Source organism: Rattus norvegicus, chromosome 9, assembly GCF_036323735.1.
Source record: "Rattus norvegicus strain BN/NHsdMcwi chromosome 9, GRCr8, whole genome shotgun sequence".
Classification (NCBI taxonomy): domain Eukaryota; kingdom Metazoa; phylum Chordata; class Mammalia; order Rodentia; family Muridae; genus Rattus; species Rattus norvegicus.
In genome coordinates this window covers 83,923,184-83,942,672 of record NC_086027.1, presented here as the reverse complement: position 1 = coordinate 83,942,672, position 19,489 = coordinate 83,923,184, and the positions used below count along the sequence as shown (strand labels likewise).

Here is a 19,489-nt window from a genome sequence, read left to right as displayed (position 1 = left end):
TGTACCAAGACCCCCCTTTCCAGAAAGCCCTTTCGTTGTGGGAGAGATTAATTAGATACGGGATCCGGGCGACCCTAAGAAGCCCCCTAAGTAAATTTTGCTCCCTTCGTTTTACCGCTTTCCTCTTCAGCTCTCCTTGACCACCTCCCTACTGCTAACCCCAGTCCCAGTTTTATCACCGGTCATTTTGGAAACTTTTGAGATCGGAAATTAGGCAAATAAAAGAAGCTGGTGAAATCTCCCCAACCACCGAAAACTAGAAAGTTGGTTTAAAATACCCCCCTCCCCAAAACCTCACAACTGCACGGTGGTTTTTCACAGCGAAGTGTTGGAAATGACTTTATTTCTCATCGAACAGGCTCCATGCTTACTGCCTTAAGCCCAGGTTGGACCACTTTTTTACCCTATTTTGTCTCTTCTCTGGCTTTTGGGGACTTTTTCAGAGGGGGGAGGCAGACTGTCTGTTGAATCCCCTGATGTCTGAAAGATCAGGGACTAGGGGCAGGCCTGCAAAGCTATGAAGGACAGAAATGTAAAACTCTCCTCCCTACCTCCTGCTTGCATTTTTTGGGTTCCGTCTGAACACCCACTTGACATTTGGAGGTAGAAACCTTACTTGTTTTGTCCAGCACAGTGCCTACTGTATCAGACCTATTTGGTAAATGCTCTGTGAAGGAACAGGTAGGATGAAGGCGGGAACCTGAGATGGTTTCCAGTGGTTAAAGAACCCTCTAGGAACAAATGAGTCAGTAGAGGGTTTCTCTCATTGGTGGAGAGAGAATGAGATTGTTTGCAGGAAATGTGTAAACTCCCAAGGTAGTCATGAGGTTGTTACATTATAACATTGGGAGCTTAATCAGCCGCCAACCTGAAGAAGGCGATTTTTAGATTAAATGTAAAGCAAGTCACAGCCAGGCATGATGGTGCAGGCCTTTAATCCCAGCTCTAAGGAGGCAGAGGCAGGTGAATCTCAAAGTTTGAGGCCAGCCTGATCTACAGAGCTAGTTCCAGGACAGCCAGGGTTACACAGAGAAACATTGTCTCAAAACAAAAACAAAAACAAAAACAGGGAAAAGAAGGCAAATCACATGCAATCATAAACAATTTAATACTGTCTGGCTTATTAGTTCTCAGTAGGTGGCCAGTTCAAATTGATACTATTTGGATAGGGATAATCGTACTTAAAGAAGTGAAACGGATACTGAACAGTGTGAAATACATAAATAATTTCAAAATAAGTATTCCAGCTTTGCCGTCTGGTGTGGCAGCTACTAGGCAACCTTAACTATTGAGCGTATGAAATTCGGATGGCCTGAATTGAGAGAAACTGAATATAAGATGTGCTGGACTGGAGAGAGGAGTCAGTGCTTAAGATATTCATTCTCGACACACACACATATTGGGTGGCTCACAAGTGCCTCTAAAGCCAGAGCCAAGGGATTAAAGACCCCCTCTGGCTTCCACCAATACCACCACCTGCATGTGACACACACACACACACACACACACACACACACACACACACACACAATTTTTTTTAAAAAAAAAGATGCACTGCTCAGTGTGGTGGTGCATTCCTTTAAGCCCAGCACTTGGGAGGCAGAGGCAATTGGATCCCTAAGAGTTCAGGTCAAGCCTGGTCCACATATAAAGCTCCTAGCTAGCCAAAGCTACATAGTGAGGCTGTGTCTAAAAATCAAACAAAAACAAACAAACTAGCAAGCTGAGCAAACAAGTAAGCAGCACCCCTCTATTGTTCCCTCCTCCAGGCTCCTGTCTTGAATTCCTGCCCTGACTTTCCTGAGAGTTGTAAGATAAGATTAACCCTTTGCTCTTCCAAGTTGCTTTTGGTCCTAGTGTCTATTACAGCAACAGAAAGCACCAGGTAATGTCACGTGTAGCCACAGAAGAAAGGGGCTGCACCAGCCTTTATTCCAAAACCCCTCCTGCATGTCGCGTCTGGAGTGCTACTTTAGGCCACTGAGCAAGGCTCTGGGCCTTGTGTTCAGCCTCGTTGCTCACGGCGCCACCTCATATCAATAGCGCTTGTCAAAGTAAAGAGCGAACCTCTCCACCATCTCAACTATGGGGAGTCTCCTCCAACAACTCTCTTTCTCACTTCCTCCTCTGCTCCTCTCTCAGCTCCAGACTCCTATGAGGATCTGGTAAGAATTTCTGGCTTGGCTAGATTCTCACCTACACAAACCAAGGCCACACCATGAGGACCAGGGACAGCGGAGACTGTACTGTGAACACTATGAATGATGACTCGTGCCTGAGTGCCAGCACACTGGGAAGTAGCAGTGTCACTACCCAGGTGGGGGTATGGCTGGGGTAGTGGATCATGAATGACCAGACCAAGTAGGGGCACGGTAACAGTACAATAGGGTGAAAGTCTGGGGGAATGACTTTCCCATATACACTCTGGCACTCACCCCCCCCCCACCCGAGATGGAGCCCTGGGCAGACGAGTGCAGGGGGCGGGGTGCTGGGAACTAGTTTATAGTGCTATAAAGGTGACTTTTATTCGCCTAATGTAATTGTCATCGCAGAGACTTGCTGCCTCTGTCTGCTAACTTAGGCCTGGTCCTGGAAGCCCATAGCCTTCATACAATCTTACCTAAGCCTAGAATGTTTTCAGCCTCTGAGACTTACGGCTGAAGAAGTTCACCCTTTCTTGTTCTTTCTGATCGCTGGTTGGCTCGTTCAACTCAGCTGTTCTAGCTCAAACTCCTCGCCACACTGACTGATTCAAACTGGATTCTTTCAGCTTCTCCTGAGTTGCTCTGCTTGACCTCAAACTAACTCTGGCAATCTGTTCTAATCTCCTGGCTCCTCCTCATTCTCTGGCTTATTCTGTCTTCAACTGTGTCTAGCTTGTTTTCTCTCTGCAACCTGTCTCTCTATAACTGTCCTGACAAAACTGCCCCCCTCCTTCTGCACTGTCCCTCAAGTGGCTTCTCTTTCCTTTCTCTCTCCTCTTGAGAGTTGGGCGTATCCTATTCTGTCAAATCTTTCTCTGGTTTGTTGCTTTGTCTGCCACTAAATTAGACATCATTTTTAAGCATCATGGGTGCTTCCTTCTACAAACTTTACTTTCATTGTCTGGGATTAAAGATGTGTACTAAGGATGTGTCTGTATTCCAACAAGAGGGATTAAAGGTGTGTGCTAAGGCTGAGCTACACCATAACTAGGAATAGGTTTGTCCAGTAAACAACACAATCTTGGGGTTCACAGTGTGATCATATATCCTGCAATACTATGCCCAAAGGTGAGTAAGGGACTTCATCATCCCTCAAGCGCTAAAGCAGGGTGGAGCTGGGAAATCTTCAGATCTGTTTCCTGGGTCTCAGCATCCTGACCCTGCTGATGGGCCTTTCTTCTCCTGTGCCACCCGAACAGCTTATAGATCCCCTGTCCAGGAAATTATGCGTCGTGAGGAAGCAGCAGGATATGAAGAAGAGGGTGATCTGGGGCATTGAGGTCCCTGAGGAGCTGCACTGGAAAGGCTGGGAACTGGGGAAGGAGACCACAAGGACCCTGATTCTGAAAAATCTCTCCCTCAAAACCCAGAAGTTAAAGTACAGGTACCAGAATGAGGGACCAGGGAGGGACCTAGCACCTGAGTCCTCAAACTCCCAAAGTGGATTCCTCTTAAAAAGAAAACAAAACAACTTTTAAAAGGTCATCAAGTCAGAAGAATATCAAATCAGGTGCAGGATGAAGAACCCTAGAATAGCAACTAACTGGCACCCACATTGTGGGACTTTCCTGCTTGCAGAGAGCAACTGTCCTGCCTCCTGTTCTAATGACTGTCTTGCTTTTCCCAAATAAATTTGCCACGTGTGTTGGCATCTTTAAACAATACTGCCCAATTTACCTGGAGAACTTTAAAGGAAAGAATTTGATTTGCTTTTTTGTAACCTTTTCTTTTTAAACGCAATTCATCTCTCTGTATACACCTCCAGGACTCCTATTTTTCTAAAGAGACTTTCTTTTATCTATATGTACTTGCTTTTTGTGGATGGTTTGACGATATATTCCTCAACTGAATGTGCAGTTTTCTCAGCACCTTTATCGGTGTTGGTGAGCCCCAGTTGATGGTCTCCCCTATGACACTGACTGCCGAACTGTGTTTCTGATCTACCAGTACAATCCTGGGGTTAATTGGCAGAATTTGCAGTAAACTTGATATCCGGTCATGGAAGTCCTCCATTTTCTCAAGATCACACTGTTCTTCTTATCCCTTTGAACTTCCATAAAAACTTAAAGATCAGCTCACTACACATATACCCAACTTTTGGCGTGTGACGTTGGGGTTTGGCTGAACACAGGAATGAACTTGGGAAATGACACATTAGAGTACTAAGTCCTCCTACATCTGGTTTTCAAGTGCTTCCACTATAAGTGTCACTGTGCCCGGCTAAACGCGGTGTGCTTTAAAGTTGTCTTCGTCATTTGTTGGTTGATAGTTTTTTGAAGGTTGTTGACTTTTTTGTTTGTTTTGAGATAGGATCTTACAACATAGGCCTGCCTGGCCAAGAACTCACTATATAGTCCAGGCTGGCCTTGAACTTGTGGCAATCCTCTTGCCTCAGACTCCCAGGTGATGGGATTACAAATATGAACCACCACGACTAGCTAGGTTTTCTGATATTTTTAAAAGTTTTTTAAGACTTTTATGTTTTCTACATATGTGTGTACACCTGCGTGTGTATGCATGTATATGTATTGGGTGACCTTGAGGCCAAAAAGGGGGGGGGCTTGGATCTCCTAGAGCTGAAGTTACAGGCAGTTGTGAGCTATCGTGTAGGTGCTGGGAACCAAACTTGGGTCCTCTGAAGGAGCAGCAAGTGACCTCGACCAGTGAGTCACCTCTCCAGCCCCTAACAGGTTTTAATTGGGTATCGTTTGTTTTGTCTTTTCCCTATGTTCATATGGTAAATCATATCCACTAACTTCCTGCATTAAACTAATCATGCATATCTGGATAATTCCAACATTGTTATTGTCTCCTCCTCTTCCTCCTCCTCCTCCTCCTTCTCCTCCTCCTCCTTCCTTCCTTTCTCCTCCCCCACCACCCCCTCCTCCTCCTACTATTTGTTTCTGACTAAATTTCATCTAGTTTTGTTCTGCCTCTGTTAGATTTTGATAATAACATACACTTGTTTCAAAGTCTACATCAGGGAGTGTTTCTGTATTCTCCTGAAGAGTTTAGAACTGGAGTGTCTTTCCTTTAGTGCTGGGAAGTGCTTGCTGTGATTCATTTGTTCTAGTGTGTTCTTTATGGGAACATTCCTGCCTACCTTTTCCATTTCTTCAATGGTTTTGGGTGGCGTGACCATAAAATCGATTGACTGATTCTCAGGTTGGTTTTGTACATTGCATTTCTGTAAAGGTGTTTGCTCCATCCACACTTACCAGGCCACTGGTGCAGTCATTGCCAACATCGTGTTCTTTGTAACACCCTCAAAGTCTGTTGCTCCTGTGCTCTGCTGCTGGGTCCCTCTTAAGTCAGAACAATGCATCCTAGCTCTCTCCACGACCATCATCTTCAGACAGACATGAATCTTGGTTTGAATAACTGGAGGAGTAGGGATCCAGGGATGGTGGCACATGCTTGGAGGATCAGGAGGAGTTGAAGGCTTCATATGGCAAGTTTGAGGCCAGCCTGTGCTACATGTGACCCTGTCTCCAAGCAAAAATCTGAACTGTGTACACGAATATGTGTACATGCATATACATACATGTGTGTATGGTGGGAAGGACCTGAGGATATGTAGCATGTTTGGTAGACTGCCCAGCATGTACAAAGCCTGGATTTGATCTCTTAACATTGTATAAACTGGACATGGTGGAACCAGCCTGAAATCCCAGCACTAGGAAGGTAGATACAGGTTAGAAGGCAGAGGTCACATTTGGCTACATATCAATTTCAAGGCCAGCCTGGGCTACATGAGCTCTTGTCTCAAAAAATGAAGTTACAAGGAGGAGGAAGACATAGGTCCCCTTCCAGTGTGGCCCCTTAATGAGCTCCTTCAATCTTCCAGCTTCCTTTGGTGGTTCTGAGGCCAGCTCGGATGTGCTCACCACCTGGCTCTTCTCCACAGGCCTCCCAAGACCAAGTTCTTCTTCACTATGATCCCACAGCCTATCTTCCTGAGCCCAGGCATAGCACTCACACTCCCCATTGTCTTCCGACCTCTAGAAGCGGTAAGATCTGCCAGACAAGCAACGCAATGTGGGGAAGGGCAAGAGCACAGAGACCTCAGAGTAGGAAGACTGACTGAACAACAGGGATTTACACACACACACACACACACACACACACACACACACACACACACACACACCTGTACACTCTGCATTTGGGAAGCAGGAGCAGGTGGATCTCTCTGAGGTTAAGGCCATCCTGGTCTATATAATAAGTTCAAGCTACAAAGTGAGATCCTGTCTTAGAAATATAATCAACCAACCAAACAAAAATAAATAAAATTTAAAAAAATCTACAGCTTAGGAAGACCCCAAAAAAGGCTCAGACCTTGATCTTGTTCAATAAAGGGGTGTTTCCCATTGGGCATGGGGTCAGGAAGGCTGTAATTTTCCCCAGAAAGCTCCTGATTCATTAGGCCCTTACTCCCTGCAAGGTTCCTCTTTGAGGCTTAATATATTGAGTTACAGCCTTGCTATGTTGCCCAGGTTATCCTGGAACCTCTAGGCTCAGGGGATCCCCCTGCCTCAGGTTCTTGAGCAGCTTTGATTACAGGGAAATGCCATTGCACCTGGCTCCTCAGAATTCCTTGTTTCCCACAAAAATGGCTTTGTTTCTCAGAGGCCAAGACAATGTAAGCCTTCAGGAAGTTCTGACATGGTGGGTTACAGTCCAGGTCTCCTGCCCGGGATTCACTGGAGGGCTGGCTGGCTTAGCAGGAGTGGGATGCACGATCCCTGGTTCTTACCTGAACGCCACTCACTGGTAACTGCCTCTTTCTCTACCTCCTGTCCTGCAGAAGGAATACACGGACCAGTTGTGGTTTGAAAAAGAAGAGGGGGTATTCTGTGTGGCCTTGAAGGCCAGCTTGCCTTGCTACAAGCTAGTCTGTCCGCCATCTCTGCAACTGCCCATGTGCGCCATTGGGGACACAGTGGAGACTTGGTTCTGTCTGAGCAATGTGGGGTGAGAAGACCCTGAAGTAGAGATAGCAGCCCCCGGGGGGGAGAACTGTAGTGAGCAGGGGAGACAGGCTCCTGCCAGCAGGACCCCAAGACCTGACCTACCCCCTCACTCTTAGGGACCTGCCCACCTTCTTCACCTGGGAAGTCCCAGTCCCATTCCAGATACTTCCCACTACGGGGTTACTGGAGCCAGGCCTGGGTTGTAAGATCAAAGTGACCTTTGAGCCCCTCATAGCTGTCATCCATGAAGTCGAGGCCTTGTGCTGGTACGGAAAGAGTGGCAAACAGAAGAACAGCATCCACATACAGGCTGCAGGTAAGCCTGCCTTCCTACCAGACAGCCTCCTTAGCCCTCCCTGAGCGTGCCCCCACAGGTCCTACTGCCTTCCTACTTGCTCTTCCACTTGCCCTAGGCTTTATTTTCCATTAAATCACAGACTATCCCTCCCCCGGGTGGGGGTGGGAGTGGAAGCGGGTGTCCGTGGGGGCGGGGGCGGGGGAAGGGTGGGGGCGGGGGCGGAGTCGTGGGTCGGTGTGGGCGGAGTCGGGGTGGGGTGGGGGCGGGGGCGGGACGATACCTAACGTCTTGTAGGGACTGTTCAGCTGGAGCTGTAGAGGCCCTGGTAGGTTCTCCCCAAGACATTCCCCGTTCCCTGCCCCAGCTAAATGTGCACAGCTGCTGGTGAGCATAAGGCACAAGCAGCTAGAGGACCAGGATCCAGAAGGCTTCCAGAAGGTGATACACTTCGGCTATGTCTCCGTGGGCTGCGTCGCAGAGCGGCAAATCAGACTGTATAATCCATCAGCGGTGTGTATGCACTGGGAAGGGATAGAAAAGCACGAACGGGCAAGGCTCGGGGGCCCCAAGCCTGGGTACACTTACAGATCCCCTTCCTACCCACCCTCAGTCCCAAAGCCTTGCATGTCACAAACTTAGAACACGAGATGTCAACAGCTGTCTCCCCTTTCAGTGGAGTCTGGGTTCACGTGTCCTGTAGCCCACTGAGCATCCTGACCCCAGGCCTAAGGCTGGCTCTCATGCTACCTTTGGGAGAAGGAAAAGATGCTCCCACTCTGGGTAAACACAGTAGCCCCTTTCTCATAGTGTTACCCAACACTTGCATAGGCCAGCATGGATACCACTTGTCCCTGATCCCTCATATGGCTTCATCAGTATGATGCACAGACCGCCCAAACTGTGACTAGAACCTTTCCTTCCCTGAACCCCTGGCTCTACAGGTTAACGCCCCCTTCAAGATTGAAATGGCTGAAGATATGCTGGCCAAAGACCAAAGCTTCTCATGTCCCACTAGCCAAGGCATTGTGCCCCCAGGGGAGAAGAAATGTGTGTCACTGTTCTTTCACCCCAAGACCCTGGACAGCAAAGCCATAGACTACTTCTCCATCGTGCCTTCTGGCTGTGCCACCCAAACTCTGCTCCAGGTTGTTGGTTTCTGTAGAGGTAATGGCCATCCCAGGATGTGGTGCTCACCAGAACATGAGCATCCCAGTAGGGAGTCATTCCCTTGAGCTCTTGGTCTGCTTCCTGGTCCCGGGCCTCGTGATCCCGGGACCCCCGAGTGTCTGCTGCCCCCTGGTGGCCATTGTGGGGAAGCACCGTGGCTACCCGGTGATCCCATCTTTCCAGACAGTAATGATGGAAATTTTGCAGGGGTCCTGGGCCTTATCCAGCCTGGCCATCTGGCTCTAGGGATCACTCCATCCAAGCAGTGGGACTTCATCTGAGATATCTTTTGAGGCTGGCACCCCAGCCCACCCAAAGGGCAAGGCCCTCCCACAAGGACCCGTCTCCTCTGCCTAGGTCCTGATATAGCACTGCAACATTGCTGTGTCAACTTCAACTGGGTGAAGCTCGGGGAGCACCCGGAGCAGACTCTGTGGATTGAGAACCGGTCCAACTGCCCGGCTCACTTCCAGTTTGACATTGACTGCCAGGACAGTGTCTTCAGCATCAGGCCCGCCTTTGGAACCCTGGCAGGCAAGACCCGTATGACCCTGCACTGTGCCTACCAGCCCACTCACCCCATCATCTGTTTCCGGAGGGTGGCCTGTCTCATCCACCACCAGGTAAGTGATGGAGAAGGGACCACAATATGGGGAGGAGGCCCCGAGACTCAAGACATGAAGGGGAGGCTTGGTGGGCACTCTCCGCTTTGCAGAACTTCTAAGGGATCTGATTGGGTCATATCTCCCTTTAGAACCTCTGCCATGGCTTTAGGGGCAGAATGTGGCCAGGGTACTGAAAGCTCACTGGTCCAGGCGGCCGTGCCAAGTTCTCTTTGACTGCCCTCGGGCCATAGGCTCTGCTGCTTCTGATGTCACTGCTGCCAGCCAGTGAGCTGGGAAGGGGAAGCCTTAGACACCACCCCGCTCAGGCCCATGAGGAGGGGAGACCTCTCACCCAGCCTCCGAGGGCATGTGTAATTGAACCTGAAATGTAGCCTAGGATCCTCCATCAGCTGGGCTCTGGGATCAACCCCTCTACCTAGGGAAGGGTTTCTCTGCCTGGTTCTCACGAGAGCAGCATGAGCTCTGGGAGGCCTTGGAACGAAGGGACAGAACAGACATGCTTTTCTGCCATTCCGCCCGTGGGTGGGCTAAATGCTGGATCTGAGAGGCTCCCAGTTGTCACTCATCGGCAGGAGAATGCCCAGGAATCATGGGTAGTGGGAGAAGGGCAGGCAATAGCTGAGCGCCCTACCTCCAGGTCTAGGCTGCTCTCCCCTTGACTTGCCCTGGGATAACACGATCTCCTCAACTAGCAGACAGCTCTCAAGATGATCCCCTGACCACCACCCTTCAGCCTCTGCTCCCAGACCATCCTCTGTCCAACACCCACTTCCCCTTACCTCACCACCCATTCTGGGTTCTGACTTGCTTGGCAAATGTCACAGGACCCACTATTTCTGGACCTGATTGGGACCTGCCATTCAGAGAGCACCAAGCCAGCCATCCTGAGGCCTCAGCACCTCACCTGGTACCGAACACACCTGGCGCGGGGCCTAACCCTCTACCCTCCTGACATCTTGGCTGCCATGCTAAAGGAGAAAAAGCTGGAACGGGATGAGAATGGGGCCCTCATGTTGCCCATTGAGGTATGTGAGGTGAGCCCCACACAGAGGCAGGCTGCTCTCTCCAGGATCCCCATCCCTCCCTAGCAAGTCACTGAGCAGGCCTGTGCCCTACACTACTGTAACTGGGGATGACCTACATGGAGCACTTGAAGTCTTTTCTGGAAAGGAGGGAGTTGAAGAGAGTCAGCAGCAAGAAGAATGACATTTGAACCCTGTCCCAGTCTCTCCCTATGCAGGATCTGGAGGATTTGACTGCCCAAACGTACCCCAATATCCCCCCTATGATGGAGTACTTTTTTGACGGCACCAGGGACCTGGCCATCTTTCCCCCAGCTGTCAGTCTAGAACCTATTGATGTGGACTTTGGTGCCTGCCCTGGGCCTGAGGCCCCCAACCCTGTTCCTTTGTGCCTGAGGAACTATACCAAGGGCAAGATCACCGTGGTCTGGACTCACAGATCTGACTGCCCTTTCTGGGTGACCCCAGTCACTAGTGACGTGCCCCCACTCAAGTCTGTAGCCCTGCGTCTGCATTTCCAGCCGCCCTCCCCCAACTGCCTCTACGCTGTGGAACTAGAAGCCTTCGCCATTTATAAGGTGTGTGCATACAGACCAAAACAACTGTGGGAATCAAGTCTCTCCCTGGAACGTGAACGGCAGAGTCTGGTCACAAGGATGAGTAGTGGCTATGGGGCCCGTCTTCTCCAAGAAGCTGCTGCTTCTTCTTTTTGTTTTTTTCCCAATTTTTTATGGGATTTTTTTAAATTTACATTTCAAATGTTATCCCCTTTCCCGGTTTCCCATCCATAAACCCCCTATCCCATCCCCCTCCCTCCTCTTCTATGAGAGTGTTCCCCCACCCACCCATCCACCCCTTCCCACCACTTCTCCCTGACACTCCCCTACACTTGGGGGTCCAGCCTTGGCAGGACCAAAGGCTTCTCCTCCCTTTGGTGCCCAACAAGGCCGTCTTCGCTATATACACAACTGAAGCCATGGGTCTGTCCATGTGTACTCTTTGGATGGTGGTTCAGTCCCTGGGAGCTCTGGTTGGTTGGTATTGTTGTTCTTGTGGGGTTGCAAGTTCCTTCAGCTCCTTCAGTCCTTTCTCTAACCCCTCCAATGGAGACCCCGTTCTTAGTTCAGTGGTTGGCTTTGAGCATCTGCCTCTGTATTTGCAGCTTCTACTGTTTTCCTTGGCTAGACAGTGCCCTCTTCTGGTTTTATCCTCCCAGGCTCATGCTCTGACTTGGCCCTTCTGAGTCTCACTTCTGTGTGGTCTCCCTCCCTCCCCTTCCCCCAGGGATCAAGCACACTGGAAAATCTTAGTGCCCTGGGAGGAGCTGTCCCTGGGGTGGGAGGCAGGGCGGGTAGGGTAGGGGTCTCTGGCTACTAGTTCTCGAAGAAGGTGCCCAAAGCAGAAACATTGTTTTTATTTTGTAGTTTGTGGGGTTTTTTTGTTTTTTATCTTCTGTATTTTGTTTGTTTTGTTTTTTGTTTTGTTTGTTTTTCAAGACAGGGTTTCTTTCACTATACAGTCAGGGCTGGCCTCAACTTGTTGCAATCTTTCTGCTTCAGCCTCCCAATTCTGGGATTACAGATGCAAACTCACAACTTTCTCAAAGCATGGTTGTGGGGGTTTTGTTTTTGTTTTGTTTTGTTTTGTTTTGTTTTTGTAGAGATCTTGTCTAGTGTAGGCTAGTCTTGAATTTGCTGCATAGCCAAGGACAACCTTGAACTCCTGGTCCTTATACCTTCATTTCCTGAGTACTGGGATTGCAGAGATGAACTACCACACTCAGTTAATTTGGTGCTGGGAGCCAAACCCAGGGCTTGATGAATTCTAGGCAAGTATTCTACCAACTTAACTGTGCCCTCAGTGTTCTCTCTCTCTCTCTCTCTCTCTCTCTCTCTCTCCCCATTTCTCTCTCTCTCTCCCTGTTTCTCTCTCTCCCTGTTTCTCTCTCTCCCTGTTTCTCTCTCTCCCTGTTTCTCTCTCTCCCTGTTTCTCTCTCTCCCTGTTTCTCTCTCTCCCTGTTTCTCTCTCTCTCTCTCTCTCTCTCTCTCTCTCTCTCTCTCTCTCTCTCTCTCTCTCTTTCTTGACAGGGTCTCACTGTGTAGCCTCAGCCGGCCTGGAAATCCCTATGTAGACCAAGGTATGCCACCATGCCAACCCAGACAAAGTAGAATCTTTGACTGTTCCGTTCTCATATATTAGCAGGGCTATGGGAGTCAGGTAAGAACATGATGCTCGCGTCTGGGTCTAGCTCTGAGCACGCCAGGCCATAGGCTCTAGAGCTGTGCTGATCCATGAGGCAGGCAGGCACCAGACCTGGTGACCAGAGAACACCTGAAATAAAGTGGCCCAAATAGAGAAGATGTACTGTGAGTATAAAATATACCCAGACTTCAAAGGTAGAATATGAAAATAGTGTAAAATAACTCCTTAATAGCCTTTATAATGACTGCCTGCTGAAGTGATTGGAGTTTGGAACTACTGAGTTAAATATATTATTGAATTTCACTTTATAAGGAATGTGGCCACTGAAACATTAAAATTGCATTTTTAGCCAGAATCTGTGGCTCATATTATATTTCCATTGCCAGCCCCGTTCTAGGCTCATTCCTAGAGAACAAATCCACTTTAGCTTCCCACCCCACTCTCCTCCCTACAGAGGCTCCAACTGCAGCCTGAGGGATTAGCATGGCTGTCCTAGGCAGTCTCCCTCAAACCCTCCTTTCTTATGCCCAATATAGGATACCTACAGCACAGGGCTAGGGAGGGGCAAGATGACTGTCTTCTAGGGTCAGTTCCTGGACGCTGAGTTTCCTTGTGGGCTGGCCTCTGCAGGTCCTTCAGTGCTACAGCAATATTGAAGAGGACTGCACAGTGGTCCCATCCTGGTGTCTGAAGGTTCGGGCTCGAGGCCACAGCTATTACCCTTCCTTAGAGCACCATATCCCCCAATATTCTCTGGATGCACCCCAGGTGAGTATGGCCCCAACAACAGCAAGGACAAGATGGAGGAGGGACCCCAGCCTGCACTTCCCTGTTTCTCTTTCTAATGACCTCAGTAAAACACCCCACGTCCTTCCTGACCATCCTAGGGATCTAGGCCAGTGAATAGGTTGTTTTTGATCATGGGTGTCCCGGAACAAGAGCAGTCTAGAGAATGGGCACCTTCCCCTCTCCACTTTGGACCTATATTCTCCAACTCCTTCATTTGCCCTGCTCACTGAGCCCCTGCCTGCTCCCAAGCCCTAGGCTGGACCCTGGGGATGAACCCAAAGCACGAGCCTTGCCACTGTTTGGAGAATCAGAACTTCCAGGCCTCTTCTCTAGGTCCTTGAAGGTCTTGTCTGTCATGGGAGGTAGGATGACACAGGGCTAAAAAGTATATGGCCTGGGGACAAGTCCCCAGAATCCAATTCTGCTTTTCCTTCCTGGATTCTGCCTCTATTGTCAATTTTCACTAGCCATTTTGTTATTGGGAAGATATCACTTTGAGACAATGGCTTGAGATAATCCCATCTCCTCCACCAGTTGCACTTCTGATCTCTCATCCCAAATCTGTGCTGCCTTGATACCCATCCCAAGGTCACCCCTTTCTAAAGCAGAGCTCCAGCTGAAGCTCCGAGTGTCTGCACTGATGTGGCCCCTTGGCAGCCCCCCCTCAGTGTGATGTGATGTTCCTTCTAGTGGCAGCCTGCATTGCTTCTGCACTGACTCACATAAATTTGTTGGTACAACTCAGTGGGGACTTGGACCAAGGGTTATAGGCCTTGCAATGTGTAGCCTGCCTAGTTTTTAGCCTAGTTCTGGCCATATCCAAAATGGCCAAGAAGTGTTTAGGAGCTGGGACTGTGGGGGCTGGCCCCCCTCTGACATCTGAGTGAGAATCATGGAGAAAGAGCTAAAGGCCCCAGACCTGTGAACCAGGATGATTGATTCTCTAAAGAGTAACTGGAGGACACTGCTAAAATACCAACTCCATCTCTAAACTCAAGGACAGGCCTGCAGAGGACCGACTTTCCCTGGGACCTGGGACCACCACATCCCTATGTCTGGAGGTCTTTGGGGGACAGAAGTATTCTTTAGTGGTAGGCTGTGGCCTCCCTTAGCTTTCAGGAACTCTTTGCTGGCTGGGCTGTGTGTAGAGATCTTGACTTTCCCAGGAGACGGTGTCATCCAAACATGAGTGGCCCCAAATGTGTATCTAGGGATGGAGATCTGAGAAAGGATTCCTTTCCCTCTTATTCTCCCCAACTCCCAGACATTCCCAGCAGTATCTTCTGGAAAACCCTCCTACAGAAGTCTGTTTTTGGTCAACAAAGGCTCCATGATGTTGACCTTCAGCCTGGCCCCCAATAGCAGCCCAGACATCACCCTGAAGCCCTCCTCTGGGCTCATTGCTCCGGGAGCCCACCAGATCTTCCTTATCAGCACATATCCCAAGGGCACCTCGTGGAAACAGCATGTCTTCTACCTGAAATTCAACTTTTATCCCCAGTATCTCAAGGTAGGAGGCAGGGATAGAGGAACAGTGTCTTTAGGCCACCATCTGGCACTTGTTTTTTTTAAACCACATTTTTAGGGTCCCTGCCGACCTAGATGGTGGGATGTGGGTGGGGAACATTCCTCTAGTAAGGAGGAGTGGGAGGGAGGGAGCTCTGGGATCCATTCCTGATAACTCAGCTGCTTCTCAGTGAGTTGTCTGTTCCATGGAGTTTGGGGGTAGGGAAAAAGCTGCAAAGACCCCCAGACTCATACCTGAAGGGAGTAGAGGAATGTATGCAGCCAGCCCAGGGGCAGGAATGGATGGATAGACTCATATCTGACCCCATGAAAAACTGATATATCCTTTCTTGCTCCCTGGGGGTTCAATGTTTGTGTGTGTTTTTAAGACAATATATCTACCAGATGGTGGTGGCACACTAAGAAGACAGAGGCAGGTGATCTCTGTGAGTTCAAGGCTAGCCTGGTCTATGGAGTGAGTTCCAGGGCAGCCAGGACTACACAGGGAAACTCTTGTCTTGAAAAAACAAAACAAAACAACAAAAAAATATATATACATATATATATCACTATATATCTCAGGCTGGTCTTGGACTCAAGGCAATCCTCCTGCCTCACCTACGCTAGTTCTGGGGTTTCCACCACACCTAGCTCTGGCTTCTTTTTAATCTGCTTTTGAGAGAAGCTGCTACGTCCAGGCTGGAAGACTGCTTTGGCTGTCTCCTCTCAAGTGTGAAAATCTGCACAGATGCTTCCTAAAAATGGAGGGAGAGCCAAGAGGTCATGGCATTGTCCTTCCGTCCTTCCATCCTTCCATCCTTCCTCCCTTCCTCCCTTCCTTCCTTCCTCCCTTCCTCCCTCCCTCCTTTCCTCCCTCCCTCCTTCCTCCCTTCCTTCCTCCCTCCCTCCCTTCCTTCCTCCCTCCCTTCCTTCCTCCCTTCCTCCCTCCCTCCCTTCCTTCCTCCCTTCCTCCCTTCCTCCCTCCCTTCCTTCCTCCCTCCCTCCCTCCCTCCCTCCCTCCTTCCCTTCCTTCCTTCCTTCCTTCCTTCCTCCCTTCCTTCCTTCCTTCCTCTGGCTCAGGAAGTGAGCATTCAGAGCCGAGAGGAACCACTGGAGCTGAAGCTGGATACCTGCAAAAGCATCTTCTTCAAGCCCACCTGGGTGGGCTGTTCCTCCACCAGCAACTTTACTTTTCACAACCCCTCACGCCTGCCCCTGGAGTTCGAGTGGAGAGTCTCCCAGCAGCACCAAAAGATGCTGGCTGTCCGGCCCTCCAAGGGTATCATCCACCCTAATGAGAACCTCGTGAGTGCCTGGGCCGGTTGCCAAGGGTAGATAAGAGGGTACCTGTCAGCCTTACCTTTACCTGTCTTAGCAGTCCTGTGGCCTATGGTGACCACATGTGCATTAGCAATCTGTGCTCACCTCCCTAGCCTACGAGTGGCTTTTAGTAACACTTCCTCACCTGCATCTTATGGGAAATTGAGACTTAGGGGGAAGAATATTTAAAAGATCAAGACTAGGGGTGCAGAATTGGGACTGAATGCAACATTAGTGATGCCAGAGTCCAGGGCATGTCTAACCTTCATCACTCATGATACCCAAGCAGCAAGATTCCTGGCAGGTTGTCTGAGTCAGCTGGGTATGGGACAAATGGGTGACTCTCTCAGGAAGGGGCAAGAAAGGAAACACCCAGAGGTTTCAGGTCAATGCAAAAGGGGAACCCAAACTGTCCCTAAAATAACAGACTTTGTCCCTATTCTGAGGTAGGCCAGACTTAGAGCAGTAACTACCAATACATGGTACCCATAAATACTCAGGGGTGGGCGGTAGGCGCTTAGGAGATTGCACAGATGTAGAAACCCACTTGAATTCTGGACCCAGCCTCTGGACATCAGATTTCTGACCCTGGTCCAGATATTCCACTTCTTTAAGGCTCCATTTTCCATTAGAATGAGTCTGGAAAATACCACTATGTCCCTGTCATGAAGATGCAGGATGGAGGGTTTCTGGAGATGAGATTACAGATGTGTGTAAAATGACATAAACAGTGTGCACAAACAGGCAGATGGAAAAATTGTGTAAGCATTTGTAACGGGACCTCCCCCAGCCAGGAGGGGGCATCCTGTTCACATGCATGCAAGAATGAACCGTCTGTGTGACCCCAGACACTGACGTGGATCTTCAGCCCTTTGGAGGAGATCAAGTACCTGTTCCGAGTGGGGATATGGGTCTGGGAAGCCAGACAACCACAAAAGACCAAGCCCCAACCCACGGTGCATTACAGGATCCGGCTGGTGGGCATGGGTGTTACTGGATGCCTCTCTGTGAGTAGAAGCCCTGTTGGGGGAGGAGCCAGGACCCAGGTGGGAGGGAAAGTGGCAGGTGCCCAGCCCTAAGAAAGCAGGCGACAAGGTAGAGGACAAGCTACAGATGCTTGCATACAACCTCAGATCCTTTTCCTTGGGGGGTGGTCTGAAGACTATGTTGGGGGCACCCCCAGAAGCTAGCTGGCTGTGATCTCAGGCGAAGCCGAAGGACCTGGACTTTGGGAACGTACTGGTGAACAGCCAGGAGGTCAAGTCTCTGGTTCTTCTGAATGATGGCAACTGCACCCTCTATTACCGCCTGGTCCTGGAGCAGCACAGGCCCAAGGGCCTCAACAATGACTCCTGTGGTACTGAGGCCTGGGCTGGGTCTGGGCCAGGAGGGGTGCATGCATGTGTCCGTATGTCTGTGTGTGCTTAAGATCGATGGCCCATACGTGGTATGGGTCAGACAAGACAGCTGAAAACCTAGCATTTCTACTTTTTAACTGTGGCAAATGCCGGTGATATCAAGATGCATGGCTCTTTCTGCCCCAGCCTGCTGTGCCATCAGGGAGTGCTGTGGTGACCCAGGGGAGGGTTTACCTGAGCAGCCAGGACACCTCTGTCCAGATACCACTGATGACCCCTACATCACCATCTCCCTTCCTCCCCCCAAGCTCTAGAATTTGACCACTCGGAAGGGACCATGCCACCTCATTCCCAGGACACCATCTATCTGACTGCCTGTCCTAAAATCCGTTCTAAGTATTCCTGGACCATTAGCTACTGTCTTCTGAACCAAAGAGGTACCTGGGCACTCGGGAGAGATTCAGCGCCGGGAAGGGGAGGAGGGGAGAGGTGACTTGTGAGACACAGTGCTGGCTAACTTCTTGACAGGCTGGCACAGTGAGTGAGAGCAGGGTGGACTGTGTCTTCAGGATCTGATGTGTGTAACTGTGTCTGTCCACATTATGTCTATGTGTTTCCCTGAGCTATGGAATCATGAGATTCAGCGAATGTGCTGCCTCCTGTCAGAATCAGGCAAATCCTCAGTGAAGCTTCAGCTTTCTCCTCCATAAGCTGGAGTTGCTACTTTTCCCCATGCCAGCGTTGGGATTGAACCTGGACTGTCCCACACTCACTGACAGTGTGGTACTAGCGAGTTGCTTCACCTAAATATGCCTCAGCTTCTCCATCAATAAAAGGGAGATGGTCACAGACTATCACACATACCCGTGTGCACATTCACACATGCACACACACATGCACACACTGAATAGCGTATGCCACCATATTGATAGACACTGAAAGCAAGACGCTAAGTGAAAGAAGCCAGTCAGAAAAAGCCAAGCAACTGAGTGTCCAAAATATTTCAGAAAAGATAAAATACACAGGTGGAGCCTAGATTAGTGATTGCTGAGAGTGGGGGATTGTAGATGGGGGGAGTGTAAACTGGGTTTTTCTGGGGGGGGCAATGGAAACTTTCTAAAAATTAGTTGTGGTGGTCGCATGTGTCTGTGAATATATAAGGCCTATTGAATGGCGGGTGTTAAAAAAGCAGTTTTTGCAGCCTATGAATTATGCAGAATTGCAAAGCGTCTAAAAGTGCCAGGATCTATGTTAAAACCGGACAGTGCCCAGCACACAGAAAGCCTTAGACAGGAGCTGACTGCCATTGAGAAGATGCTCATGATTGAAGCCCAGCACTGTCTCTGAGCGGGGTTCTGTGCCTCACCACACAGGAGCTGAGCCCCCTGCTCGCTCCCACAGTCACTCCCCCAGACAGCCCGGACTGCAAGACACAGGAGCTGTGCCATGTGTCCCTGGCAGCTGTGTACCCACTGCTCTCCGTCCTGGACATCTCCTCCATGGGCAGTGCCGAGGGCCTCACGCGCAAGCACCTGTGGCACCTCTTCTCCCTGGACACGCTCAACAGCTACTTGGCACGTGACCCAACCATCACGGAGCTCACCTACAAGGTGCCCACCCGGCACAGGTAAGCTAGGCTCAGGGGCAGGGCAAGGAACCCTGGACCTTCACAAACTGTCTACCAACACCCCAAGAAACTGAGTCCGGGCTGGGGTTGGGGGCAGGCAACCTTCTTAGAGGAAGGCAAGGATTGACTTCAGGGTTGAGACTTTGTCTCACTCACCCTGAGTTCCACATTCTTTCACTTTGTGCCTGGGGATGGGCACCCCAGAGTCCCGACTCTGCGTCAGCTCCTGCACTGAGCCCTTTCTCTGCTTCACACAGCGTGAGCCACACACCCCCCATCTTCACTCCTCTGAAGCTGGACTTCAATTTTGGAGCAGCACCACACAACGCCCCACCGTCGGTGGTACTCCTCATCCTGAAGAACCGTGGGCTAGTCCCCTTGGACTGGTATGGCTTTG

At 50.0% G+C, this 19,489-nt stretch overlaps 1 protein-coding gene across 14 annotated transcripts in view; it reads left to right on the top strand.

Moving 5' to 3' along the window:
* Positions 1 to 19,489, top strand: part of Cfap65 (cilia and flagella associated protein 65) — a 34,931-nt gene that overhangs the window by 140 nt on the left and 15,302 nt on the right. For 3 of the 14 annotated variants that reach the window (XR_005489209.2, XM_063267906.1, XM_063267910.1), the window contains exons 1-19: positions 4 to 1,885; positions 2,143 to 2,317; positions 3,404 to 3,588; positions 6,112 to 6,214; positions 7,012 to 7,178; positions 7,294 to 7,493; positions 7,840 to 7,985; positions 8,417 to 8,639; positions 9,000 to 9,265; positions 10,093 to 10,302; positions 10,494 to 10,868; positions 13,123 to 13,260; positions 14,546 to 14,791; positions 15,868 to 16,092; positions 16,956 to 17,114; positions 17,314 to 17,464; positions 17,774 to 17,902; positions 18,867 to 19,092; positions 19,350 to 19,478. Coding sequence is in view for 13 of the 14 variants with exons in the window: in XM_063267906.1 (XP_063123976.1) it covers positions 2,219 to 2,317; positions 3,404 to 3,588; positions 6,112 to 6,214; positions 7,012 to 7,178; positions 7,294 to 7,493; positions 7,840 to 7,985; positions 8,417 to 8,639; positions 9,000 to 9,265; positions 10,093 to 10,302; positions 10,494 to 10,868; positions 13,123 to 13,260; positions 14,546 to 14,791; positions 15,868 to 16,092; positions 16,956 to 17,114; positions 17,314 to 17,464; positions 17,774 to 17,902; positions 18,867 to 19,092; positions 19,350 to 19,478 (3,377 nt within the window). In the remaining variant the exon portion in view is untranslated. Of the gene's footprint in view, positions 1 to 3; positions 1,886 to 2,142; positions 2,318 to 3,403; positions 3,589 to 6,111; positions 6,215 to 7,011; positions 7,179 to 7,293; positions 7,494 to 7,839; positions 7,986 to 8,416; positions 8,640 to 8,999; positions 9,266 to 10,092; positions 10,303 to 10,493; positions 10,869 to 13,122; positions 13,261 to 14,545; positions 14,792 to 15,867; positions 16,093 to 16,955; positions 17,115 to 17,268; positions 17,465 to 17,773; positions 17,903 to 18,866; positions 19,093 to 19,349; positions 19,479 to 19,489 lie in introns of those variants that run through there. The other 11 variants (XM_063267908.1, XM_039084646.2, XM_039084645.2 and 8 more) reach the window with 10 other exon arrangements.